Here is a 25,872-nt window from a genome sequence, read left to right as displayed (position 1 = left end):
AAATTTCAAATTACCTTCATGAAAATAAAACACTGGATCAAAATTTAATCAACGGTAAGCAACTGAGGAATTATACATAATATTTTACACTACTGGAATTACAATTTCATTTATATTTTTTTTAAAAAACTCAATTTATTTTTATACTAGTCTTGTTGTCTTCCTTTTATTTATTTAAAGGTTCGCTTAATGAATATTTTATAAAATTTTATTTCAATATTAATTTCAATATTTTTAAAATTAAAAATATTGATCTCTAATTTATTTTTATAGTATTTTTAAATATTAATTTTAATTTAAAATTTAATTTTTAACATCTAAATTTTTTTCCAAACAAGATCTCTTAATTAAATTAAACTTAGAGGATTTCAACATCATAATTAATTATAATTCCAAACTAAACAACTATTATTATCTGTTGGAAGAAAAGAAGAAGAAGCAGCTCTTTTATCATTTTACTTTACAACTCATCAATAACAAATAATAACTGAGAAAACTAATTATCAGTTTATCACCATCAAAAGAAAGAAAAAAAAAAAGAAAATAAAGAGAGTGAGAAAAGCTACTGAAAAGTGAAAAGTCTTCTCATTCCTTTTTATACGCGAGCGCGCGCGCGCGTATATATCTACCTGTCATCAGCTCAATCTCAGCTCCTCTGTCACTTTAAATTGTCTTGTTGGCTAGAAAATTTGAGAAAAGTTTCTTCCGTGTGCCCTTCATTTCTCTCTCGGCTCGGATCTAAACAGGTAATTGTGTGTCAAATTATGATACCTTGGTGTTGTTAATCATCGTTTGATTGTTAATTTAGTCGACGATTTTCGTTTACCAGGTTACTTTTTTTATGCGTTTTTTGAAATGGAAAGTGGATTCTCGGACCGACTTGTAGGGTCAGAGATTCATGGATTTCATACTCTTCGAGGTACTGATTTTTTTTTTTGTACTTTGGTTCAAAATTTTCAAATCGGAGAATTAGCTGCTTAGGGCATGGCTTGGTAGACACCGGAGAAAGTTTTCTTTCTTTCTTTCTTTCTATCGGTTCGGGGAGCAAAAGCACGCTGTAATTTTATATGTTTTTGGCTTGTTATGTAGCTTTGCTTTTCTGATATTGTCTGGTTTGTTTTTTGCTCTCTAGCTAGCTGGAATTAGTTGCTTGTTTTGTTGTATATTTGTTTCTTGATTTTGTTAAGCTGCTTTTTGCTGCTTTCATTTTGTCGAGCACCTAATATCTTGTTACGCTGGAGCCATGGCTCGCTCGCATGCTCGCTCTGTGGCATTTCAGTGGGACCAACCAAGCCAACTTAGGTTTTAAAGATGAATTGTCTTCCTTTTTTTTCATATATAATTATTTAGCATTCGGGGTTGATGGGAACCTTGTGTGAAGGATTGGAAAAATATGGGTGTAGAGAAAGTGGGCGGATTTTGAAATGGATGCATTTCTCATAAATTTTGATCGAATGAAAAGATTCTGATGCGCAATGAATTTCAATGGTTAAAAGGTGAAGAGGAGGTAAATTGAAGAGAGAAAGATGTTAATCATAGAGGGTGGAATAGCAAAACTAGAATTCTTGTCGGGAAGTGGGGTTGGGGAGGACAAGTTGTGCGGATTTATTTACTCTATGGTCTTATTGTTTCTATGGCGAACCATCATTTCTTAGTAGTCATTCATATATATTCATCTGGTGCTGCTTTTCTAATGTTTTATTTATTTATTTATTATTATTACAAATAGTTATACTTATTCTAGCAGTGATAACATTGTTATATGATAGATTTGGATGTTCCCAGCATAATGGAGGAATCTAGAACAAGATGGCTCCGTCCAAATGAAATCCATGCAATGCTTTGCAATCACAAGTATTTCACTATTAATGTAAAGCCAGTAAACTTACCCATCAGTAAGTATATGTTATTTTTAGTTATTGCATGAATATAGTTGAATGGTTTTGGCCTTGCAAAGAAAAATTTATGATAAATAATTTTTGTTTTAATACAAGCAATATTCTAATATGCTCAGCCACTTTGAGGTTCCTGCTGAACATGAGAGTTATAACATGTAATATTTCCATCATTTTATTCTTTTCTTGCTACCATGCTTTTGCAAATTTTAATTACCATATTCATTCATCCATGTCTAATTTCACTGTTCCTCTGGTTTTATTTGTTTGTAATTTTACTTTACCTGGTTAAGTTTTGCCCTTCCCATAGTAGAGTTTATTTTCATGCAAATGCTATTGATAATCTGAATGCCTGCCTGATGGATGCTGGTAAGCCTTTCTACCATTCATGTGCAAATGATCAGAACTGGAGCAATGGTCAGCATGGCATATGCCAAATGGACATATTTCTTGTTGGTTTTGAATGCATCTTGATGGGTCATTAAGATTCTCCTTCCATCAAGTAATATAGAGGGTCAAACAACCCTTCATTTATTAGTGTTTCTCCGGTTTTGATTTTCTGTAATGTAACAGGTGGCACAATTGTATTGTTTGACCGCAAGATGCTTAGGAACTTCCGAAAAGATGGTCATAACTGGAAGAAGAAAAAAGATGGGAAGACTGTTAAAGAAGCTCATGAACACTTAAAAGTGAGATCTCTCATTTTCTGAAGTGTTATATGTGAACCAACTAGAGGCAGTTTAATTAACTGACTTTTTTCTTATAATAGATTCTTTGAGTTTAACTTTGAATATATTTTCACAGCTAATAAGTAAAACTCTTCATTTCTAAGATGTTACAAAATGACTGACATTGTTCCTCCAAATGTACTTGAGTTTATTTTTGAAACTCAGATTGTCATATTACTCTTTAAGATGATTTAGGATGTAGTTAATTGGTGCATCATTATCTGCGCTGTTGAAAAGTCTCTGGTATGATGAATTTTCATTTGTTTCCTGGTGTAGGTTGGTAATGAAGAGAGGATTCATGTATACTACGCACATGGCCAAGATATCCCGACCTTTGTTCGCAGGTGTTATTGGCTGCTAGACAAGTATGCAACAGTTAAAGCTCGAGTGTATCCATGGCATAAAAAAAAGTTGATGTGATGATTGGTTTAGAGAAGATGAACCCCCCCCCCCCTCCCCCCCCTCTCCCTCTCTCTCGCTTTGTGTTTCTGGGTTTTGATGGAGCATTCATATTTGTGCTTTCAATTTTGTGTTTGTTACAGGACTCTAGAACACATAGTTCTTGTTCACTACCGTGAGACCCAGGAGGTTGGTTTATTGTTGCTTTTTATCTTTTACTAAAGTGCTTTGTTTTTGAAATTTTGTTGTCATCTCTAGAGATATGTTATTTTTGGTCTTGTATTTTCACCAATGAGTCATAGCATGCAGATGCTGGCTGCATACAGCAGGCTTTTCCCTTGGTGAGGTTTGAATGTAGTGCCACGTAGAAACTGCATTTCTACCTAAAGAATATTTGGACATGGTGCTTTCCTCCTTTCTATTTTTGTTCAGAAAGATAATTATTATTATTGTGAACAAGGGAATTCAATCATACTGTGATTATCATTCCAAGAAGATTCTTATTTTGTCTACAAATACTTTTTGGGAAAAAGCTAGTAGTTTCAAAGACTAGCATATTTTTAAGCTTCATTTTATTTATACTTCGAGGAAAAAAGCTAGCAGTGTCAAGTACTCTAGCATATTGTTGAGCTTCTTTTTATTTCATGACGGAGGAGGGTTCATATTTTCATTTTGAAATAAGCTGTTCCTGTCTCAGTGTGTGTATTTGTGCATAAGTTTCTGTTGTTGATTCCATTAAACATATGGTTGTTTAAACCTTATTTTGGGTTATGGTTGACTTATGATACATTTACAGGGTTCTCCAGCCACACCTGTGAATTCACATTCTAGTTCAGTCTCTGACCAGCCTGCTCCTGGGCTTTTATCAGAAGAATCTGATTCTGGAGCTGCTCTTGGATATTATGCAGGCGAGAAAGATCTTGGTAATATTACAGAACTTGCACATCTACATATGTTATAGAAAGAGTTTTCGGTTTGGCAAGGTTTATATAATAAAAATTCACTGTTATGATCTTTATTCTTGATGGTTTTAAGCATTGAATCCTCAAAATTTTATTCGGCAGTCCATAATCTTTCCTCTTTTTACAAAATTGCATATCATTCAATCTTACTGTTCTCTTTTTATGGAGAGTTATCAGGGTCCAGTGACAGCTTAACTGTCATTAATCATGCAATCAGGCTTCATGAGCTTAATACACTTGAATGGGATGAGCTGTTGACAAATGATCCTGGCAATTCAATCTTGCATGGAGGAGGTAACAGACTAGATGCTCCTTGTGACAATCATGTAGCTTCAATAGCTTGGAAATCCATTTATAGGTGTCTGTCTTTATCCTAATTTTTCCTTTTTTCTCTTCCTTTTTTTTTTTGGATCTTTTGTTTTGATTGTCAGCAGATAAGATTCCATCCTTTGACCAACAGAATCAGATTGCAGTTAAGGGGTCTGTAAACGATGTAAGCAGAATAATTTTTAATTCTAAGTTATTTTCCTATATCCTTTTGCTCCACATGTAAGTGTTTAATTCTTTTACTCATTAGATTTCGCTTGGCGGTACTTGCAGTTTATCAGTCAACTTTTTTAAAATATAATCTATGTTCATTTATAATAAAATGCCAGTTGGCCTGTCAAATTTCTCGTGGCAGTGTCACTCTGTTCTACTAGTTAGGATGAAGAAGTTTATCAATTAATTTCCATGCATCTCTTTCCATTATTATTATCGAAAATTCTGAATTCAATGCTTTTAGACCTCTACTGACATCTGCTGTAATGTTGCATTTATTGATGTTTTGGAGATTTCTCAAATTATTTCAGTTTGCTTGCGTGATTATAATTATTGGTTAAATATTGGAGTAAAGTAACTAATTAATTTTCTTTGCAGGGGAGCACTCTTTCAAGCTACCAATTATCAGCAGAAATGTCTGCGTTAGGCAATTTAACCGAGGCTGTTGTTAGGAACGGTAACACTCAGTTCAGTGGTCCAGATAATGTTTACAGACAGTTAACAGGTTCCCAAGTATATTTGGATGCTCAGAGGAAGAATTCTGTTGTCCTGGGTGCTGGTGATTCATTGGATATTTTGATTAATGATGGTTTGCAAAGTCAGGATAGTTTTGGAAGGTGGATGAATTCCATCATAGATGACTCTCCTGTTTCCGTAGATGATGCAGCGGTTGAATCTTCAATTTCATCCGGTCATGATTCGTTTGCTTCTCCAGGAATGGATCAACATCAATCTTCTATTCAAGAACAAATGTTTATAATAACTGATTTCTCACCTGCATGGGGCTTTTCAAATGAAACAACCAAGGTTCATTTACTTCTCATACAATCCTCTGTTGATATCCTTGTGGTGTCTATTATGGCTTTAATTCTTCGTTGATGGTTTGGATGTAAAAAGGAGCTGATTTTTTGGCTTTTGCTTATTTGTGGAGAAAAAAATGTCGTGACATGAGATACAAATTTTGAAAATTCTTGGTCAGCTGGTATTTAATGGTAACTGGTTGAACCTTTCGTGGCATTATGGGATTCGTCAATCTGAAAATAGAATCAGCCATTAGAAATCTGCTTGAATAGCTCAAAACATATTCATAAAATAAGAACACAGCTTCTTCTTCTTTTTTGTATTTTTGACCTCTATTTAATCTTGGTTACAGATTCTAGTCACTGGATATTTCCATGAGCAGTATCTGCATCTGGCAAAGTCCAATCTGTTCTGTATCTGTGGAGATGCTTTTGTTCCAGCAGAAATTGTCCAGGCTGGGGTCTATAGCTGTATGGTGTCGCCGCATTCCCCTGGACTAGTAAATCTATGTTTGAGTTTGGATGGATCCAAACCCATCAGCCAAATTTTGAATTTTGAGTACCGTGCTCCTTCAGTACATGATTCGGTTGTTTTTTCAGAAGACAAATCCAAGTGGGAAGAGTTCCATCTTCAGATGAGACTTGCTTATTTGCTCTTTTCTACTTCCAAGACCCTTAACGTTCTATCTAGTAAAGTGTCACCGGCTAAACTGAAGGAGGCTAAGAAGTTCGCACACAAAACTTCTAATATTTCTAATAGTTGGGCATACTTGATTAAGTCAATTGAGGACAGCAGAATTTCAGTTGCGCAGGCAAAAGATGGTTTGTTTGAACTTTCTTTAAAAAACACAATAAAGGAATGGCTATTGGAAAGAATACTTGAGGGCCGTAAAAGCACAGAATACGATGCTCAAGGCCTTGGAGTAATCCATTTATGTGCTATTATTGGATACACTTGGGCTGTTTATTTGTTTTCATGGTCAGGCTTATCATTAGATTTTCGCGATATACATGGATGGACAGCCCTTCACTGGGCAGCATTTTATGGAAGGTATGGACATGTTCTTTGTTGATTTAATTTGCAGTTCTTCTGCGGTTGTCCAGCTTCAGTTTCTTTAAGTGTCTTGAATAAAATGAACTAGGACATTTTTTATCTTCTTCCATTTTCCCTTTGCTTGTCACAGCTTCACTCCATTTCACTACTTCCATGTTATTCTGTCTCTTCATGCCAAAGCAAATCATATACATCTCTCTGAAATAGAAAAACATTGGGCTACACAAATATGGGTAGCATTATAAGCAGTCAAGAAAACGTGATGTATGTATCCTAAAGGACCAGGAGTATATATTAAGACTTCTTTACTGACTCGAATGTATGTCAGTCTCGAAGTAACTGTCATTTTTTCTCCGATTTTGATGATCTACATGTACAGGGAGAAAATGGTTGCAGCTCTCTTATCTGCAGGGGCAAAGCCAAACTTGGTTACAGATCCCACTAAAGAAAATCCTGGTGGGTGCACCGCTGCTGATCTGGCATCTGCAAAGGGTTATGATGGCTTAGCTGCTTATCTGTCTGAAAAGGCTTTGGTGGCACAATTTGAGTCTATGAAAATAGCTGGGAATGCCTCTGGCTCGCTGCAAACTACTGCAACAGACACTGTAAATTCTGAGAATCTAAGTGAGGAGGAGTTGCATCTGAAGGATACTTTGGCAGCTTACCGCACAGCCGCTGATGCAGCAGCACGTATACAGTCTGCTTTCAGAGAACACTCGCTGAAAGTATACACTAAAGCAGTTCAGTCCTCCAGCCCAGAGGATGAAGCGCGGAATATTATTGCAGCAATGAGAATCCAACATGCCTTTCGCAACTATGACAGTAAGAAAAAGATGGCGGCTGCTGCCCACATTCAACATAGGTTCCGTACTTGGAAAATGCGGAAGAATTTCCTTAATATGCGTCGACAGGCTATCAAAATTCAAGTAAGTGCTCACTCCCCTTTCATACCGGTTTAATTTCTGTGTAACTGACACCAAAGGGGAAAAAGAGAAAGGAAACCAAGATTACTTACATAGCATGGTAGTGGTGGATGATTTTTATCATCTTTTCGTTTCTAATTCAAAAGTGACTATTATAATTGATGTTGAGTCCAAAGCGTTCTGAGTCTGCCATTGGGCCATTTTGGTTTCAAATATCCCAAAAGGCTCCACCTGTTCATCTCTTTCATCTTAACAGAATATAGGACCCAAAAAATAAGAAGTCATTAAAAAACAACACTGTTTTCCTCATTCCTTCTCATTGTTGCATACCTAAGTTAGCATAAGAAATCCAGGAAATTAAGAAGCTATTTGCCTATTTTTTATTCTTTTCCGATTCAAAAGTGATTATTATAATTTATGTCGAGGCCAAAGCATTCTGAGTCTGCCAGTGGACCATTTTGGTTTCAAATATCCCAAAAAGCTCACCTGTTCGTCTCTTTCAACTTAACAGAATTTAAGACCATAATAAGTGTTCCAGTAACGAATTAAATGCAATGAACATTAAAACAAAATAATGTTTTCCTCATTCCTTCTCATTGTTGCATGCCTAAGATATTATTGTTAGCATAGGAAATCCAGGAAATTAGTAAGTGATTTTCCTTCTGTTCTAATACAGGCTGCTTTCCGAGGCTTCCAAGAGAGAAGGCAGTACCGTAAGATCATCTGGTCAGTTGGAGTGCTTGAGAAAGCAGTTTTGAGATGGCGTTTAAAGAGAAAAGGCTTTCGTGGACTGCAAGTTGAACCTGTTGAAACAGATATAGATCCGAAACATGAAATTGATACGGAGGAAGACTTCTACAAAATCAGCCAGAAACAGGCAGGTGAACGGGTTGAGAGATCTGTAATACGGGTTCAAGCAATGTTCCGTTCAAAGCAAGCACAAGAGCAATACCGGAGGATGAAATTAACCCATAACCAAGCAACTGTAGGTGATTTACCTGGAAGTTGCTAGTCTTATAATTCTGTCTTGCAGATTAATTAATATTCTCCTCCTGTGCTTCTTCAGGTGGAATATGAAGGGCTTCTCGACACGGACATGGTTGAAAGTGACTTATAGGCAATGGTAATCTGGCTTGTAAAATAATATGTGCCTGCGTGTGAATATGTAGCAAAAGGAGGTTTATGCACTGTAGGAGCCTGCACATCTTGGTAAATTGTGTAGATTAATCAATTGTGCTCGTTTTACCCTTGCAAGCTGTTTTTAAGCTTTCGAGAGGGTTATGATGATTCCCATGTTAGTATTAAGTTTGGGTAAGTCCTTGATGGTGCTTTTGGACTCTAGGCTTCTTAGATGGCTTTAAATTGAACTCAGCTTTTGTAATTGTGTGGCTATAATCAGTTTCAACATAGTTTAGAAAGTCCGATGGCTCGGAATCTACGTGAATTTCGCCGCTAAAGAAACCATGATGAGTTGTATTTTGTTGTGATTAAGACACCATTCTGAGCCAGGAAATAATTGGGCACGATATTTTATTTTTAATGAACAGGGACATTTAATGGGAAAATTGAATTTTCAACGTCATTCCGAACTCGAAAATTCTACAAATTCGAGATTGGTGATGCCTAATACTGTAGATTCTCGTTTTTCACTCGGAACGAGGGCCAATATATCTTCATTGACATGATGGGCAGATGCACTCAAATACTGTATGTACTGAGTGAAGCATTCAAAACCATCAGCATATCGTGCAATGCGACACATGAAAACTTCGATGGGGCGATCTTCAGCATCCAGATTGACTCTCCCCTTACCAGCGGTGAAGTTGGGAAGGCCATGGTGGCGACGCTATTCCTCTTCCGCGGCAGCATAGCCCAAATCAACCTTGTTTCTTAGAATGAGAAATGGGACGTATTCAAGTTCCTCATCCGAGAGGATAGCTTGGAGCTTCTTCTTGGACTCTGTAAACCTTTCCCTGTTGAAAGCGTCAACCAAGCAAGCAGACTACAATGCCCACCTACTTGTGAATACGTGGGCACATTTTAAACATGAAAACTGTGTTTGTTGAATCTAAGGAAAAAATGTTGGAGTTCAGATGAAGAAATAGATTTTGTACCAAAATAGATGGATAAATAAATAAATAAATAAAAGCACCCACCTATGAAAGAAAACCTGCTCTATTCAACACAACAACTTGATTACCAGTAAAATCTATCGTCTTGGTGTTAGATATAATAGGATCTGTTTTGCCCTTGCTTGACCAAAAATCAATCGCAACGGAAAGATCGAACTTTTCCGTCAGCGTCAGATGGTCACCTCCCCTGAAGATGACTAGATTCCGACTTCAACAACGGCTCGTATACTCTTTCATAGACCTCCCTCTCCCCTTCGAACCACTCTGACTACGTACTAAACATAAAATCAGCATTCGCTAAGCCAAAAGATTTTATTGTTGCTCTAGAATTAAAAGACCACAAGCAACATCCATCGAATTTTATCATCATTATCACCTCCCCTGGGAGGTGACTAGTTGTCCGTAGCAGAGGTTCTATACGTCCAGGCCTGTTAAAACTGAAAATCCAAGTATCCACAACCCATAATCAGAAGGAAAAAGTCAAATGATATTTCCCTTTTCTTTTATTCTTTCATAGTTAAATGAAATATTCACATTAACAAAACAACTAATAATTGGCCTTGGCTGGTTTAACTGTCCATATAAACAGTGAACCGGATTAATTTCTTATTTTAATCCCTTGTAAAACACCATTTTTCCGTAGCTTGCTTGGTTAACACCGGGCGCTGGTTCTTCCATGTCTTGTTGATATTTTTCAATTTCATTATTTAATGCTGGTTTTAAATTTAATCATATTGATTCGATATTGTATCAGTATTATTATTTTTTATTATATAATAAAATAACAAAAGTAATTTATCCCAATAAATTACACAATACAAGTCACAAGTTTAATGAGTTGATTAGAATAAATATGACTTTTTTTTTAGATCGACTCAATTGACAAAACTATACATGGTAATTTTTATATAATTTAATTTAAAATTTAAATTAAATAAAAAGTCAAATCAAGATTTTTTAAGTTTGAAATTTTACAATGAATTTAATAATTATATAAAAAAATTCAACAAGATATTATTTTTTTTATATTCCAAAGAATTTTAGCCCAAGCTGCGGCCTGTAATTAGCTAATGAGCTAGCGAAGGAAAAGAAAACCACAAGAAAAAGGGATTCATGTGCTCTCCTTACAGGAGGTTGGGATCAAGGTTCTTAAAATCACGATTCAACTCGTAAAATCATACGTTTTTACGAGTTAATATAGGCTTTACGTGCTAAATCGTACATAAAACTCGAAAATGAGTAAAATCAGGTTAAAATCGGGTACCATCCAGTTACAGTGTAGTTGACAATATATAGAAATTGAAGAAAATTCAAATCCCATTCAGCAAACAAAATTCCAAATTTGCATCGGAATTGATCAACTTTAGCTGTCAATTCAGCTTAACAAAATAATTTATAATTAGCTGCAGTAGTATTTTCAATCTATAAAATTATAAATATTATTCAATATAATTAATTTTAGACAACAGACTTGACTCCCTTCAGGTTAGGGATAGCATGACACACGATGTTTATAAGATTCAGACCATTGATTCATTTTGACCTTGAAATCATTGATTTAGATTTCTTTATAACAAAAGTAAATAAAATGCAGCATGAAAGTTTTGAATTTTAATAACATTACAAGTCATATTGCCCGCTTGTGGAGAGCATAAGTAATTTTTATTTTTATGTATTTTTTAAAAGTATATTTGTCTTAAGAAATATTAAATTATTTTTTTATCATTTTAATGTGGTAATGATGTGAAAAAAATCTAATAAAATTATTTTAATATTTTTTTTTTAAATAACAACTCTCGAAGAAAATTTTGCATCATGATTCCTGCCATGAATTTACTATTTACTGTTTAAAAAAAAAAATCGTTGAATTTGAGTTATGGCTATACAAGTCTCTGTCTTTAACTTATTTTGAATCCGCCTAACAACGACTCGGTCAAAAATCTTCACCAGCTACATCATCTCGTTTGTTGTATAAAATTAACCCCTCATGGTGGGCGGGCGGGCGACTAGGAAGTTGATTCAATGGAATGACAGCAACAACTCCTTTCTTTCCCCAACTAAGTTACAAGGTCGTGGTTGGTGCCTGGTGGCCTGGCTGCAGATCGAAGAAAAATCTAGCGAATGCACTCCCAACCATCAGTTTCCTTTCCCTTTCTTTTATTCTGTTTCCTAGATCAAAGCTCGAGCCAGCCGATGAGCTCGTGTCAGGAATAAAAGTACTACGAGTCTACAGTCGCATCTTGGTGCCATCCGGTGACAAGTGGCAGGCCTACAAACGGATCCCTCATTCCGGTGTCGGTGAGTTGGCTCGGTAAAGTTGTGCACTCGAATGCTATACAATGCATTGAATGAAGCACTGAGAAACTCTGCTATGAAAGTTCTAAATGAGAACACATTGTGTCTATATGGGGAACAGAGTTTCTGCACAAATCAATCTATGTTTTAACAAGACATGTGAGAGCATAGACGGAACATGAAAGGATAACCCAAAACAAGCAAAAAGAAGAAGCCCGGACTGCTCATTCCAAGACGGACAATTGTGAGGATTCAACAATGACAATTACCCCATTGATCCACAGAAAGTAACAACCTGTCACAAAGATGGGTGCAATATTGTTCGATAAGCTTCGATTTCACAATGGCTGAGTTATCAATCAAATGTTACTACAGCTGTTAATCCTTCGACAAATAAAACAACTACAGACAACAAAATTCCATATTCGATGTACTTGTAGTAAGATGGTGCAAAAAATGATGGAAAAACTCCAAATGAGTACAAGGCCATGTGTTACTCCCGATTCTACTTGATGTATTGAGACATCCACTTGAAGCCATCACCATATCCCATCTTGCGGACAATACTGCACATGAAAACCTCGAGAGGACGGACATTGGAGTCCACAAGATTCACCTTCCCCTTGCCAGTAGTGAAATTGTTGAGCCCAAGATGATAACGAAGCTCATCTTCTGAAGCTGCATAGGGAATGTCAATCTTGTTGCCTAAGATCAGAAATGGAACAGTCGCCAAGGATTCATCTGAAAGGAGGGCATCCAGTTCCTTCTTTGACTCAGCAAACCTCTCCTTGTCATTGGCATCCACTAGGTATACCACCGCATCCACCTGTTATGGAGGGAAAAAAAAACTATGGTTTATACTCCAAGATCTCATATTATTTAGACGTTCCAAACATTGTCCTTGAAAGAAGCATTGATTCTTCACAATAATTGAGACAGAACAGAGAATATCTACTTGTACTGGAAATTTAGCCACTTGGAGAAAAAATGAATACAGCATGATTGCTGGAATCAGTACCAACTGATACCTCGCATGAGAACAGCAGAATCATTGGGTGCAGGAAATAACTTGGGACTTGAATTGAATTAAAACATAGTTAATCCATACCATTTCCAACCAATGAGCTCAACACCATGTTCATTATTCAGTTATAACTTCTAAGTGAAAGACTCTCCTAGGTCAACTTCATAAAGCACTACCATAAAGGCCAGAATAAGTTTTTGGAAAGCTACTATTGGAACACCTAAAAACAAAAAGGTGCTATCAGCGAAGCTTCAACTATTAATGCTGGCCTCCCATGAATCAGATAAACACAAGCAAAGTTTAGCTGGGATTATGAAGGCACAGCAAGACAAGTGAGAAGGGAAATCAGATATCTTTTCACCTAGAGAAGTCAACCAGCTGAAAACAAAGTTACAAAAACCAGTTTGCCAAAAGGTGCGCAGATGGTTTTAATATGTAACTCTGCAAGGCAAAGCATACATAGATGTCATCACAGCTAACAAGAAAACGACCAAACACGTTAGCAATTTCAACAGTTCAGCTCACAACCAGATCTATCACAAACCAATGACATGCAGGACTGGAAATGACTGCAACTAGAAAATACAGTTGCCTCATTCCAGATTCATGTGACATAACAACGCATCGCACAATTAGAGGAAGCAAAACGGCAATTCTAATCACATCTTTCTGGCAAGAAAATCGAGAGATTACAGTCAAAGCACCCTAAATCACACCATTTTAAAACCGAAGTAGTTGTGTCATTCGACAGGTACATGTCATCAACAGCATGAAATGAACAACATGCAAAAGTAACAAATTCGAAGTACCCTCCAATCAACAATCACCATTTTTCTCCATCCATTTGACAAACACGAACTTTATTCTTACGTCTTAGATATAAAAAAATTCAAAAAATCGAAGGCCCAGAATGCGATTAAACAAGAAAAATCAAGAAAACACATAATCATAAACAAATCAAGGCAAGAACAATAACATCGAATCTAGAGGAACAAAAGTTAACCTTGGCGTAGTAATCCTTCCAAACACGACGGGCAATTTGGTGACCTCCCAGATCAAAAGCCTTGAACTTGATTTTTCCAATACTCAATTCCTCTGATGTTGGATGCTGGGTGGGTTGATGCTGTACCAATCTCTATAAAACAACAGATCCCATGTTCAATAAACCAAACCAGAACAATCATATACCAATAAATAGAGATGCATACTTAATATCTAGAAAGAAAGAAACCAAAACCTCGTCTTTTAACATGTGAAGAAGGGTTGTCTTGCCAGCATTATCAAGACCCAAGAAAAGAATCTTGGCTTCCTTTTGCCATAAACCAAGAGATGCAAGAACCCCATAAAACCAATCTAAGAGAAACATCTTTCTTTCTTGATTCTTGATGGGTTCTTCAGATTTTTTGTGAGCCAAAGAGGACCAGTAATAAATAATAATAATAACGTGTGTACTGGGGAGAGAGATCTAATAAATAAATAAATGGTTGGATATCTATGGCTAGGGACCAGAATGAAGGGGGTGTTGAAAAAACAATAACTGAGACTTAGTTATGACAACGAAGATGAAAAATTATTTATGTATTCAAAGTTTTCAACCCCCCCTCCCTCTCTGTCAATTCCTTTGTCGTTTTCTATTTTTCTATCAGCCTATTGGCTTCCTCGCTCGGCGTTACACTCACCACGGCTGGCTGGCTACCCTTGGCTTGGCTCGACCCAAGGGTTAGGTGAGGTAATGAAATGACGAGTTCTAACCTCGTCGGGTCGGATTGTGAACGGGTTAGCTTCTCGCAATGGCCCTTTCACTGGAAATAAAATATAATCTAGATTGGTCTCAAAGATGATAAAACCTTAAATGCCAGCAAAGGTGCATGATTGGTATCTAAAGTTCTATTTGTTTGTTGATTTGTAGCTGAAGAGTGTTTCCTTGATGTCTTTATTCCTTTTTCGCTTTGCTTGGAGTGCCAATTAGACCTTCGTTGCTGCAATAAAAGATTGGTATTATGGTAATTTTTATAGTTGTGATTTTAAAAAAAAAATATTTTATAAAAATTATAAAATATTTTTAGTTGAGATGGTTTGATATTTATATATATTTAGTTAAAACTATGATTAAAATTTAAATTGAATAAAAAGTGATTTGATATCTTTTATTAAGAATGCTTTCAAGTAGAGGTGTATATATATATTTATTGATGGTTTTTAATTTAAATATTGTAGATTTAATTATTGTTATTAAATCATGAAATAAATAATACTTTATATAAAATATTTTTTATTGTTCCATTAAACTATCTACAATTCCATCAGGTGTGAAATACATCGACAAGGATTACAGTTTTTTTTGGTTTTTTAATCGCACAAAAACATTAAGTAAAATATCACCAAGAACAAAATTAGGATTGCGATCAAATTCTATAAATATTACGTTATCAAGTGATTTTTATCTAATTTATATAGTGTCATTAAATAATATTAAATGCTAATTGGTTTTTTTTTAATAAAACACAATAAAATTTTCACGGCTTCAGCAACTGTAAAACACAGCTACCATGATGTTTGATTTCCGAAACACGTAAATTAATATTGAATTATTAACTACTTTTAGTCTAATGTATCTGGCATGTTGCCTACGGGGAATATCTATCGACTTTGAATTATAATATAAATGTTATTTTTTTATTGATGATATACTGCGAAAATAATTGAATTCAAATACATTAAACAAAATCAATTTTTTTTCCCAAACAACGAAATCAGCAGGAGTTGAAATAGATAATTTAAAGTTTAGATTTCAATTAAAAAAAGTCACTCAATTTTTTTTTCGGGTTAAATATTATTTTAACTTAAGGTAGTGAGACTCTTGTTGTTTTATTTAAATTTAAATAAGAGTTTAAATATACTGGTTAGAAATAATTATTACTGTTGTGAAATGGAGTAAGTGTTTTATTTGAATAAAAAACTATAATTTCTAATTTTTCCATTCTAACTCATATTACCATGTTTCCTCTAAGAAATTGTTGTGAAATGGAGTAAGTGTTTTATTTGAATGAACAATAAATTTTGAGTTATAACAATGTAAGAAATTACTAATGCTTACACACACACATATATATTTGTAAAAACAAAACAACAGCATAAATAAATAAACTTGTAAAAGTTGCGGCAGAGACAAAACCAAACATCAAATGAGGCGTTTGTGTCGTCCGTAAGAAGCTGCATGGGCCAAGTGCTCGAAGCCCACTGAAAACCCTGCATTTGAGTTTTACAACAACAAAGGCCCGTAAGCAGGGCCGTCTAAGGGCAGTTTTTTTGTGACCATCGATTTGTATAAAGTCACCAGAGAATTAGGGTTTGGCCTTGCCACTTATCATCTCACCCGCATCCACTCTTCGCTATCAGGTCTGCCCTTTCATTTCACCATCACCACCCTCTTCTTGTTATAAAAGCAGATCAAGTTGTCTCTGTGTGATCATTGACTGTTTCGTTTTCGAGTTGCAGAGATGGCCAAGTCAAAGAATCACACAGCGCACAACCAGTCCCACAAAGCTCACAAGAATGGCATCAAGAAACCCAAGAGGCATCGCCACACCTCCACGAAAGGGGTACTTTTCCTTTCTTGTGATTCTGTACGTTTTTTTCTCACTCTGTAGTATTGTTCTTGAAATGGGTCTCTTGTTTGTGTAGATGGACCCTAAGTTTTTGAGGAACCAGAGATATGCAAGGAAGCATAACAAGAAGTGTGGTGACTCGGCCACCGAGGAAGAGTAGAAACATTGCTCTCTAAATGGGCACTACTATACCTTTATAGTGTAGTATCTCCATGTTACTTGTTCTGGGTTTTATTTTCCAGTAGTTGGCTGTTCTATCAAACCAGAAATTTCGATCTTGGATCTTTGCTACTGATGTTTGTTTAAGATTCTTAAAGCTTTGGATTGTTATTCGATGAGTATGTTCTTGTTTCAACATCCTCGCTTTTTTACTGCTTATTTGGTACGGAGTAGTAAGATTTTTTACCCCTTTTTTAGATTTAGGTGATAGATCAATTTATTTACATTGATGTGAGCTGTGTTATTGTGTTGCCAAGTTGCATGTTTTATTGGTCAAGCGACGGCAAAGCTGTTGGCACTTGCACACAGCAGTGCATCGTTAAATTTACTTGATAACAATTCTTGTAGACTAGCTGGTAGTATGGTTCTCCTATTCAGTAGTTACCAGCTTACCAGTATGGTTTTCCTATTCAAGAGCAATGCAGTTTCTGGCTTTTAGGAGTTTGGTTTATTACAGTGAGATGCTTCACCTTTGATGTCAGTTGTCAGCAGCGTCTTTAGTTTGGAAATTATTTATTCTGGATCAAGTGGTAGTTTGATGATGGTTTTTGCCTGTCGTGTCATAGAGATCTTCACTGTCTTTTAGGTGAACCTGTTGTCTGTCATGATGGTGGCCAATTAGCCAGTCACATATTAGCCTTATGGCTGTTGCTTTATGTGAATGGTCAGTAAGCTCACCGAAATTAACTATGGTAGTGGCATTTGATAGTGAACTTAAATTGTGGTTTCACGTTAATGTCTCTGACTACATATCATCAATGATAAAAAAATTTCCGAGTTTTGCCTGAACTGTGATTTTTTCATAAAACTACTGCATTTCTTCATTCTTATTAAGAGGGGTAAAAAAGAAATTGTGCATTATGTTTCTTTCACTTTTGTTTGCTTTTTTCTTTTTTATTATAGCAGATATAGCAATGCTGTAGACTATAAGATGATATAAACTTGAAAACGAGCATTTTTTTATTCAGACGCTTTTATCCTGGTATGTTCAGGATAGAACTTGTGACGCAATTGCCTTGAGCGTGCAATGCCTATGATTTCTCAAAGACCTCGTATTTATGCCATGAATATTGGTTAATAGATCTTACGTTTGATAATAATAATGCGCCGGTTTGCAACCCAGGAAAAATAAGTCACCCGCTCCTCGGTTTCTTTAGATTAGCGGAAATGGTGTGGCCTCTTGGCTCAAAGGCAGGGGGAGGTTGGAGATGCCGACGGCTAGAAATATTCGAGCTGTCGTGAATAGAAATAAGCAGCAGCTGATTCTAGCACCAAATCAGAGGGATTGAGCAACTACAGCTGTGCTCGCATGAAGCTTGGTTTTCATGAATGATTTTGTTGTGGATCTCACTTATATGTGGGTTGAGGGAGTTGTTTCCGGGCATGTCTGATACAGTTGTGTGACATACAGCGATGATCTAGCAGTAGTAACTAGGTTAGGGCATCGACTGAACTTTCTAAAGAGTAATGTTACACGTGTCAATACATACATATATCGTGGTGTGTTTGCCGTTGATCTAAGCAAGCCGTTGATCTAAGCAAGCCACTGCCCGAACCTGATGGTTGGTTTGTTAGGGGAAGGCGAGTTGAATGTGCAGGTATGGCAGTGCTGTGGGGTTCTCTCATTCTGCACATAGATGGAAGAACCCGGAAAAAAAGTCTGCTATTTAAATACTTGATGGTGCCGTTCCCTGGTAACAGCAAGTTCATAATATCGTTCTGAGATCTTGTAATCTGGCTGCCATGTGCAGAAAGCAAGGGTAAAGTGAAAAAACAACAAAACCACAAGGAGTAGATTCTTGCAAGCTGAGAGTTTCAATGGAGTAGATTATAGTCTCTGTTCAATTGATTAGAATCAAAACTATTTTCAGAATGGAAAAAATATATGAACCTAAGAGAATAAAACAACAGCGCAACTTCTGAAAGATTTCAGGCTGTAACAGGTGATCTCTTGTGGCAGTGTACTAAAGACGTGGATTTATCTCTAGCCTGGGTATGCATGCTCCTTCATTCCTCCCAATACAAGCAAATTTTCTTCGAAATTTTGCCTGCATGCTCAAACAGCAACTGGTTCACTTACTGGGCCTGGAACATGAGCTTTAACCTGCCCCATAAATTAAGAACATCCGTCACTTGGTTGAAGGTGGATGGTGCTCTCCTCAGCTTAACAAATAACATGCAACCACCAATCGTGGGTGAACATGTATCAGGATTAGACAGCTGTTTGCTGAAAAAGTTAATATGCTAACAACACGCAATAAATTGCAAAGAAATTGTGGTGGAGACTTTTTCTCACGGGACATCTATCCACCACCTATTTGTCAGTACACACGCAATGTCTCTTCAGTACATTTGAAGTTCAAAGATTAGTTCATATGAAATAAGAGCATAACCCCGGATGTTATCTCAACTTTGCAATCATGAAGGCGCATGTGATTTGTTCTTCTGGAATTGTTTTACCATATAGCACAAAAAACTCAAAAACAAATGAGATAATCATGCCCGTGTTCTGTGCGCGTGTGTAGGTGGGTACCTTTTCTTTTATGGCATGCAAGATGTTAAAAGTATGTGTTCATTCAGAAGCTCACCTTTGCTGATTTGAAAAGTTCATCGAGAACTTCGGATAGAGTAGGGTGTGCATGGACTGCAAATTTTATGTCCTGCATTGTGCAAACGTAATTATAATTAGTTCCCAGATGTTATAAGCTTACACTTGTTAGAGTGCACGCATGTACAAAACTGAGATCTGAAGAAGCATTTTCAAGACCAACAGAATAGAGACGTGAGTTATTAGTTGCAGCCTGGTAATAAACTTCCAACATCTCATTAAGTAGTTCATTCTAAAGGACATTTCACACCATAAATAAAGATGCAGCTGCATACCTGAATACGAGTGCCCAAAGCTATTGCATTGGATGCTTCATGGATGAGATCTGCAGCGTGCAACCCAAAAATATGCACTCCAAGTATCTCTCCGTTGTCAGGTCTGTATATCAACTGCAAGAAAGTAAAGGAGTACCAACCATGGAAGTTAGTGAGAGAAGATTAATCAACAGAGTCAAATAGAACTGAAAGGCTTGCATGTAAACATGAGAAAAATACAAAAATGATGTATAAAGGCAAATTTATTGGATTCAGAAAATCAGCAGGCTCCAATTTGCATGATGCTCATCACCTATGCAAGAGATTGTATTAGATCCAACAGGCATAACAAACTAGTCAATAGTTTGGGTACAACCAGAGTAGCTTTGGAAAGAATCCCTAGCTATACACTGAGAGGGGATGGCATCAAGATTGATCATTCAAATTATGTTTGCACAGCGCATTGAGGAAGGAGAACAGTTATGAAATCTAACCTTCGCTATCCCTTCTCCTTCATTTTCTGCCAAGGCCTTTGTGTTGGCTTTGAAACTTGTCTTGGTGACACTTACTTCAAAACCCTCCTTTTCAGCTTTCTCCCTTGCCTGAGGCTGAAAATTATAGTATTCAGTCAAAATTTCATTTGTAAAGGTAACACAAAATAAGAAAGGTAACACAAAATAAGAAATTTTGTTTGCAACCAGAAAGGAAAGAAACAGAAAAAAAGGATGTAAGGAATGGAATTTGTTTGTATAGAAGTAGACTTCAGCTAACTTTATCATAAATCATTAAGTAACTAGAGCATAATAGCATATTTATAGAACTAAATGCACCTGCAAGATTTTAAAATTTACCTCTGTCAATCCAACCATACTGATTTCAGGATGAGTGAAACAAGCTGCCGGAATGCTTAGATGATTCAGCACGTGATCCCTTCCAGTGATTTGTTCAACCACTATGTCAAGAATTCGAGCAAAAGATGAAACACTGTAAAAGGAAGCATCAGATTTGAGGTGACAAAAAACTGATCCACTTGCAACTAACCTGAAATTCCTTGTGCACTGGCTGCATGAGCAAGCATCATTTTACCATTAGCATCACCAATGCAATACAAGTGAGGAACCTAAAGAGTTGAAATTATTAAAAAAGATGTTAGTAATTATTTGCAACAGCCATACATTAAACTGTGTTCATGAGAAAATAATTTGAACCAACCGGATTCCCCTCAAAATTAAGCACTTGCATACGCTCATCAACAGGAACAAAACCATTCTTCAATGCTACCTGGACCTGTGGGAAAGAGAGAGAGAGAGATAATTAAATTCATTACTTCTTCCTGGTGACAAATCTATTTAATAAAAGCAACATTAACATCAAAGGATACGTACATTGTCCAAGCCAAGACCTTTTGTGAAAGGAGCTCTTCCAGTTGCAATTAATGCTGCATCTACCTATAGTGAACGCAAGATCAGAGTTACGATGGATGCCGTGGGATGGAATTTTAAATCATACTGAAGATTAATGTTTAAATTAGGGGAGCCCATGCAAGTGATGGTGCCTGAGCTGCAGGAGGTGACAGAAAATTATTGACATGAAGGCCAAATTTTACATCAAATCACAGTTCAGGCTTAAACATAACAGAGTTCCATCTGTAAATTAGCCACCTTATGTTCAACAGATATATGGCAATACAAAACGATGCTCATTGACTAAAACTCATTCAATAAGTTCATGATGTAGCTCAAGTATTTCATGGAGGCATATGACTGAAGTTAAAAAACAAAAAAAAAATACCCGAAGAGTTCTACAATTTTGACGTGGAGGTCTTTTCTCCTCAAAGAGCATATAGAAGTGATAGATTTTTTAGCAATCCACTTTGCTCGGCAGAACAAAATAAGGATAGATGCTAGCATCCAACATCCAGACTTCATTTACAGTTTGTTTGGGAAAGAAGTGAATGGAGGGAAAGAGAAGGGAGGGGAGGGTAATGAAGATTAATGGCATCTTCACCTTATTTGGGGAGAGAATTTTCAATGGAGGGGAAGGGGGGACATTCCCCTCCAAAGTATCACACCCAGTTTTGAGTAATGGAGGGGAAGGAAGTAGCTATATGATTTCTTGATATTAAACTTACTATTTTAACATTCTTCCTTTTTGGAAAATCCAATTTTTAATAAATAAACTTGGTCAACCTTATTTTTCACTTCCTCCTTACATTTAAAATTCATTATCTTTTATGTCCTTTCCATCAAACAAAGAAAATTTATCTCTTCCGTTCCCCTTCTTATTTGTCCAAACAATAGAAGGTAAATTTTTTCCAAGCCCTCCCCTTTCCTTCCCCTCCCCTCCTATCACAATTGTTTTTCCAAACAAACTGTTAATTGAAACAATTTACATTACCTCCAGAGTTTCTTTGGGTTCCTTGGTCTTGGCATCAATAAGCTCAATGGAGACTGGTTTCCCATTTTCAGCTGGAGTGATCTATTAATAACACAAAATAAGATGAAAGTGATGCTAGGAATGAATGAAGAAAAGAAATTGTGGCGGTCTCTGAAAGGAACAAACAGCTATACATATATGAAATTATGATAACCTTGGTTGCAAATACTCCGGTCTGATAGTCAATTTTGCGTGGATTAATTAGGACCCTTTGTGCCAACTTTCCAATCTCAGGATCAAATCCAGGCATTAGCTGATCGAGGGCTTCAATAAAGGTGACCTGCAAAAAAACCCACTCAATGACATCAACTATCAGCAAAAAGAAGTTCAGACCATCAAAATTTGATGCTGAGATAAATAATCTGAACGATAACGGTGCCACCTAGTTAAATTGATCAATAAATACAAGTTACTAGTTGGCACTACCCACTTCTTTATACAAAAAACAAAAAATCAAATCAAATTTAAATACATGAGAATCTAAACTGCAAACTATTCTTGAATTCAAGTTCCACACACTGAAGCATTAGGCATGACACTGATGCAACCATCTACAGAACAAACATCTCATACATGTATCGTTTAACAAAATTTAAGTACATGAGAATCTAAACTGCAAACTAAATCATCTACCAAGAATCTGCGATGGTGGAACTGAGATAGCTTATCAGCCAGTAATATATACAATTATTTAGATTGGAAAGCTCGGATCATATTGAGCTTGCATATAAGCACTGAAGAAGTTGGGAAGGTTCTTCCCATGCAAAGCTGGGTTCCAATCAGTAGCAAAGTCAAGTGTATAATAAAATCTTGAAATGAGAAAGGGAAGAGGTAAGCAGCAATTATTAAACAACAATGAAAGGAGGGAGGGAAAAAAAAGAAAAAAATTTAGTGTTGCTTATCATGCTGATTTTTCCCAGAAGAATGCTCGTCAACAGCATTTTCTAAACGGATCTCAGAAAAAACAAGTAGAAGAAAAACAGCAATACCTCACTTCCAAGCGCAGTATACACGTCACTGAATTCCAGACCAATATAACCACTTCCTACAATTGCGATCCAATCAGGAACAGACTCCAGTTTGAGTGCATGGTCACTTGTAATTACAGTCTTCCCTGAAGGTCATTACACAGAAATTAGAATATTCCTTGTCATATTATCAGCATAGATGGCACTTTATCCAAAAAATGCATGCTAGGCTCCTATATTCTCAGGGAAGATGAGGCTAACAAACATGCTTTCTGCAAATCACAATACCTGCCAGGCTGTTCATAAATAATTCTTACCAAGCTAATTGCTCTTCTATACATAAGTTTGCCAAACATTTTGCGTCTTCTTCCTTTAATCGATGTGAAAAAGAGTATTGAACAAGAGGATCATCATTATCTTTCAAGAGGTTTCGCATCTTATATGATAAGACAAACCCCTGGTATTTAAACTGCTTTGGATCAAACTTTTAAGAAGAATGTTTGATCATTGTGTGATAATGAAAAAAGAGAGATTATTTACCATCAACTTCGATGCCTTTGGGCACAAAAGGGACAGATCCAGTAGCAACGATTATATCTTTAGCAGTCACTGTGTTGCCTGGAGAATCATCAAGTTTCCCATATCGCACTGTTTGTGGACCCTGAACAAATCGATAATAAAAAGCATTGGAATTAGTAAAAGTCCCAAATGATATCAATATAGAACATGACTAAAAAAAGTAGTATTCTGTAAACTAAGAAAATAAACTTTGTTTATGGTGCTAGCACTCCTGTATGACAGAATGTTAACTCACCAAAATCGAGCCAAAACCAGTCAATATATCCACACCCAAGGCCTTCATTGAGTTCGTTAAATTATTACGAATTTTCATAGCAAGATTATTAGCATGATCTGCCACTCCTTGTCTATCATATCCAGCAGCTGCAACCTATTCACAGATTCCAGAAATGAACAGCACCATGTCATAACATTGTTTTCCCATGTTGATCCACATAGACACGCAAAAAAATTAAAATGAAAAACTCTATTACCTGCAAACCCAAAGCTTTCATGTGATGCTCGCTCTGTAGTTCACGCATCCGCCCACTTACAGCTAAAAGTGCTTTTGAAGGAACACATCCTCTGTTCACACATGTCCCCCCCACCACATCGCCTTCAATGATAGCAGTTTTCAAACCCTGTAATTATTGAGTTGTCAAAATCCACACCCTTCTACACAATTCAAATAGCAACTAGTAGCATATAAATAACAATAAAACAAAACTATAAAGAATTAATATGTGTGTGTGTGTGTCGTATTCTTCAGCATGATCAATCCAAGCTTGTACAATTATCAAAGGCATAGTTAAGTTAAGCTTGTAAACTTAACCAACACTAATTCAACAAAACTGAAAGCTCAAAATCACTACAGTTCAAATAAAATTTAAAAAAAAAAAGTGAGAATCGCGAACATTCAAATAAAATTACAAAGTAAAAAAAAAAGTTGCACTAAAGCATGGATAATCTAGCTTCTATACACAACTAGACACTAAAAGTAAATACAAAGCTGGAAATCAATGTGATTAAAAAACAAACTATACACCTAAAATCAATTAATCTAAGCTTTATCTAAATTAAATAATTAACCAAAGCTTCTATACTTAATTTAAGTAGGAAAAGAACAGTTTAAAAGTTCACTACCTTCTCAACAGCGTGAAGTGCGGCACCATGGCCCCCAACACCAGCACCAATGATGATCAAATCATAATCAAAAGATTTTGGTGCGCTTCCATTTCCAGATAAAGAAGCTGAGATTGCATTGTTGATTTTCTTAGAGAGAGTTTCATTTTGGAGAGATTGGGAGCGAGAGAGAGAGGAGGAACCTAAAAAGGCTTCTCTTCTAAGACCGCAGAAACGGAGATTTATAAGCTTAGAAGGAGGAAAACGGAGAGCGTGATTAGGTGTGTAGTTTGATTTGGGAATGGTTGAGGCTGTCGCGGAGTGAGAGAGCGAAAGAGTGAGCGAGGATTGCATTTTGAAATGTGAGAGTTTTTCGAGGTAGAGGAGAGGTCTGAGGGAGAGGGGAAGTGGTGATATAATATAGCAGGATGATTTTATTTTTTTGTTTAGAGTTTTTCGAGGGAGAAGGGGAGGACTTGAGAATCCCGTTGAAAGGGGCGGAGAGATCAAAGTGCGGCTGATGAACTACTTTTGCTGTCTTCCTTTATTTTTGTTGTCGTACCTGTACGCATGTAGCATGGCGCGTACCATTTTGCATTTGTTGAACTGATTTGTTTCTCTATTCACAAACTATGGAGTAGGTCCTTAAACTGTTTGTTTATGTACATATAGATCCTTGTTCTTTTTTCTGTACCAGTGCTATGGAGACACTGGCATGTTTTTTTATAGATCGAGGGTAAGATTGGACTGATCCAGGAAAAGGGACCCAGTAAGAACTTATCCAATGGATGGAGGGTCTGTAGTTTACCCTTTCCTTACGGCCCTTGATTTGATCTTGATTAAAACACTGGCACAGGTCTTTGGAATTTTATATATCAGTGATAATATGACCCGAAGAAAATACAATCCTAACAAATACCTACTCTCCTTTTAAAGAATGACCTGGAAAACGTTTTATATTATTAAAAAAATAAAATGGTGAAATGGCAAGTGAGCTGCATCAAATAACCTGCCGAGTTCCATGTGCTGCATGGAATGAAAATGTGTTGGGCTCGGTGATTATTTTGATATAACGGCGCGTTTTTAATCTGCTAATATATGGACGTGATTTTTACTTTTTATTTTTCACCTTGGAGGGATGGGGACCGTGGGGGTGGTTCCTCATATTCGTAATTTTCTTTGAAATTATAGCATATATTTGTTTTTATATTTAAAAACTACATTTAAAATATTTTTTTAAAAATAATATTTTTATATTTTATATATTATTTTAATATGTTAATGTCAAGATTAATTTTTTAAAAATAAAAAATATTATTTTAATATATTTTTAAAAATAACATGTAT

General features: G+C 36.2%; 4 protein-coding genes and 1 non-coding gene across 10 annotated transcripts; 2 read left to right on the top strand and 3 right to left on the bottom strand.

The window, feature by feature from the left end:
- Positions 1-593: 593 nt before the first annotated feature.
- LOC118062481 (calmodulin-binding transcription activator 5) lies at positions 594-8,841 on the top strand. Of its 5 annotated transcripts, none has more exons than XM_035076253.2 (14): positions 594-746; positions 830-919; positions 1,770-1,895; positions 2,469-2,584; positions 2,900-2,988; positions 3,166-3,211; positions 3,819-3,945; positions 4,162-4,278; positions 4,419-4,477; positions 4,903-5,331; positions 5,678-6,375; positions 6,758-7,304; positions 7,978-8,286; positions 8,368-8,841. In XM_035076253.2, the coding sequence occupies exons 2-14, from the start codon at positions 856-858 to the stop codon at positions 8,416-8,418; spliced, it is 2,778 nt and encodes a 925-aa protein (XP_034932144.1). In that variant the 5' UTR covers positions 594-746; positions 830-855; the 3' UTR covers positions 8,419-8,841. The 5 variants fall into 5 exon arrangements, with proteins under 5 accessions (XP_034932144.1, XP_034932142.1, XP_073266901.1 ...); XM_035076251.2 differs by having other exon boundaries at positions 4,153-4,278; XM_073410800.1 differs by lacking the exon at positions 1,770-1,895 and having other exon boundaries at positions 4,153-4,278.
- A 3,089-nt stretch (positions 8,842-11,930) lies between these two features.
- On the bottom strand, positions 11,931-14,305 carry LOC118062480 (small COPII coat GTPase SAR1A). The gene is made up of 3 exons (XM_035076249.2): positions 13,990-14,305; positions 13,756-13,887; positions 11,931-12,554 (listed from the first exon to the last, which is right to left on the bottom strand). The coding sequence occupies exons 1-3, from the start codon at positions 14,116-14,118 to the stop codon at positions 12,234-12,236; spliced, it is 582 nt and encodes a 193-aa protein (XP_034932140.1). The 5' UTR covers positions 14,119-14,305; the 3' UTR covers positions 11,931-12,233.
- Positions 12,944-13,063, bottom strand: LOC118062560 (small nucleolar RNA snoR83). Its single transcript, XR_004689789.1, has one exon. It is a non-coding gene; the product is annotated as a small nucleolar RNA snoR83 (small nucleolar RNA).
- A 1,707-nt stretch (positions 14,306-16,012) lies between the features above and the next one.
- On the top strand, positions 16,013-16,715 carry LOC118062479 (large ribosomal subunit protein eL29z). Its single transcript, XM_035076248.2, has 3 exons — positions 16,013-16,151; positions 16,251-16,354; positions 16,437-16,715. Exons 2-3 carry the CDS (start codon positions 16,253-16,255, stop codon positions 16,518-16,520), a joined length of 186 nt encoding a protein of 61 aa, XP_034932139.1. The 5' UTR covers positions 16,013-16,151; positions 16,251-16,252; the 3' UTR covers positions 16,521-16,715.
- Positions 16,716-18,345: 1,630 nt separating this feature from the next.
- LOC118062478 (dihydrolipoyl dehydrogenase 2, chloroplastic) lies at positions 18,346-25,082 on the bottom strand. Of its 2 annotated transcripts, none has more exons than XM_035076244.2 (15): positions 24,547-25,082; positions 23,898-24,044; positions 23,660-23,794; positions 23,386-23,506; positions 22,867-22,991; positions 22,032-22,157; positions 21,839-21,919; positions 20,827-20,889; positions 20,654-20,728; positions 20,483-20,561; positions 20,293-20,393; positions 19,936-20,049; positions 19,463-19,576; positions 19,168-19,239; positions 18,346-18,742 (listed from the first exon to the last, which is right to left on the bottom strand). In XM_035076244.2, exons 1-15 carry the CDS (start codon positions 24,877-24,879, stop codon positions 18,656-18,658), a joined length of 1,773 nt encoding a protein of 590 aa, XP_034932135.1. In that variant the 5' UTR covers positions 24,880-25,082; the 3' UTR covers positions 18,346-18,655. The 2 variants fall into 2 exon arrangements, with proteins under 2 accessions (XP_034932135.1, XP_034932137.1); XM_035076246.2 differs by having other exon boundaries at positions 18,346-18,683; positions 24,547-25,079.
- Between the last annotated feature and the right edge of the window lie 790 nt (positions 25,083-25,872).

This window comes from Populus alba, chromosome 8, assembly GCF_005239225.2.
Source record: "Populus alba chromosome 8, ASM523922v2, whole genome shotgun sequence".
Taxonomy (NCBI): Eukaryota; Viridiplantae; Streptophyta; class Magnoliopsida; order Malpighiales; family Salicaceae; genus Populus; species Populus alba.
This window is presented reverse-complemented; position numbering and strand designations above follow the sequence as displayed.

Bases quoted from the DNA above. Each gene is read 5' to 3' on its own strand.
- LOC118062478 (XM_035076244.2), bottom strand. From the start codon at position 24,879: ATGCAATCCTCGCTCACTCTTTCGCTCTCTCACTCCGCGACAGCCTCA. The intron at 20,729-20,826 runs GTACGTATCCTT...TCTTTCCCACAG, and splicing joins AAGGTCTTGGCTTGGACAAT to GTCCAGGTAGCATTGAAGAA. The intron at 20,562-20,653 runs GTTGGTTCAAAT...TCAACTCTTTAG, and splicing joins TTAATTTTGAGGGGAATCCG to GTTCCTCACTTGTATTGCAT.
- LOC118062480 (XM_035076249.2), bottom strand. From the start codon at position 14,118: ATGTTTCTCTTAGATTGGTTTTATGGGGTTCTTGCATCTCTTGGTTTA. The intron at 13,888-13,989 runs GTTTTGGTTTCT...GTTGTTTTATAG, and splicing joins TTCACATGTTAAAAGACGAG to AGATTGGTACAGCATCAACC. The intron at 12,555-13,755 runs GTTAACTTTTGT...CCTCCATAACAG, and splicing joins GGAAGGATTACTACGCCAAG to GTGGATGCGGTGGTATACCT.
- LOC118062481 (XM_035076251.2), top strand. From the start codon at position 856: ATGGAAAGTGGATTCTCGGACCGACTTGTAGGGTCAGAGATTCATGGA. The intron at 2,989-3,165 runs GTATGCAACAGT...TGTTTGTTACAG, and splicing joins TGTTATTGGCTGCTAGACAA to GACTCTAGAACACATAGTTC. The intron at 3,212-3,818 runs GTTGGTTTATTG...ATACATTTACAG, and splicing joins ACTACCGTGAGACCCAGGAG to GGTTCTCCAGCCACACCTGT.
- LOC118062479 (XM_035076248.2), top strand. From the start codon at position 16,253: ATGGCCAAGTCAAAGAATCACACAGCGCACAACCAGTCCCACAAAGCT. The intron at 16,355-16,436 runs GTACTTTTCCTT...TTGTTTGTGTAG, and splicing joins GCCACACCTCCACGAAAGGG to ATGGACCCTAAGTTTTTGAG.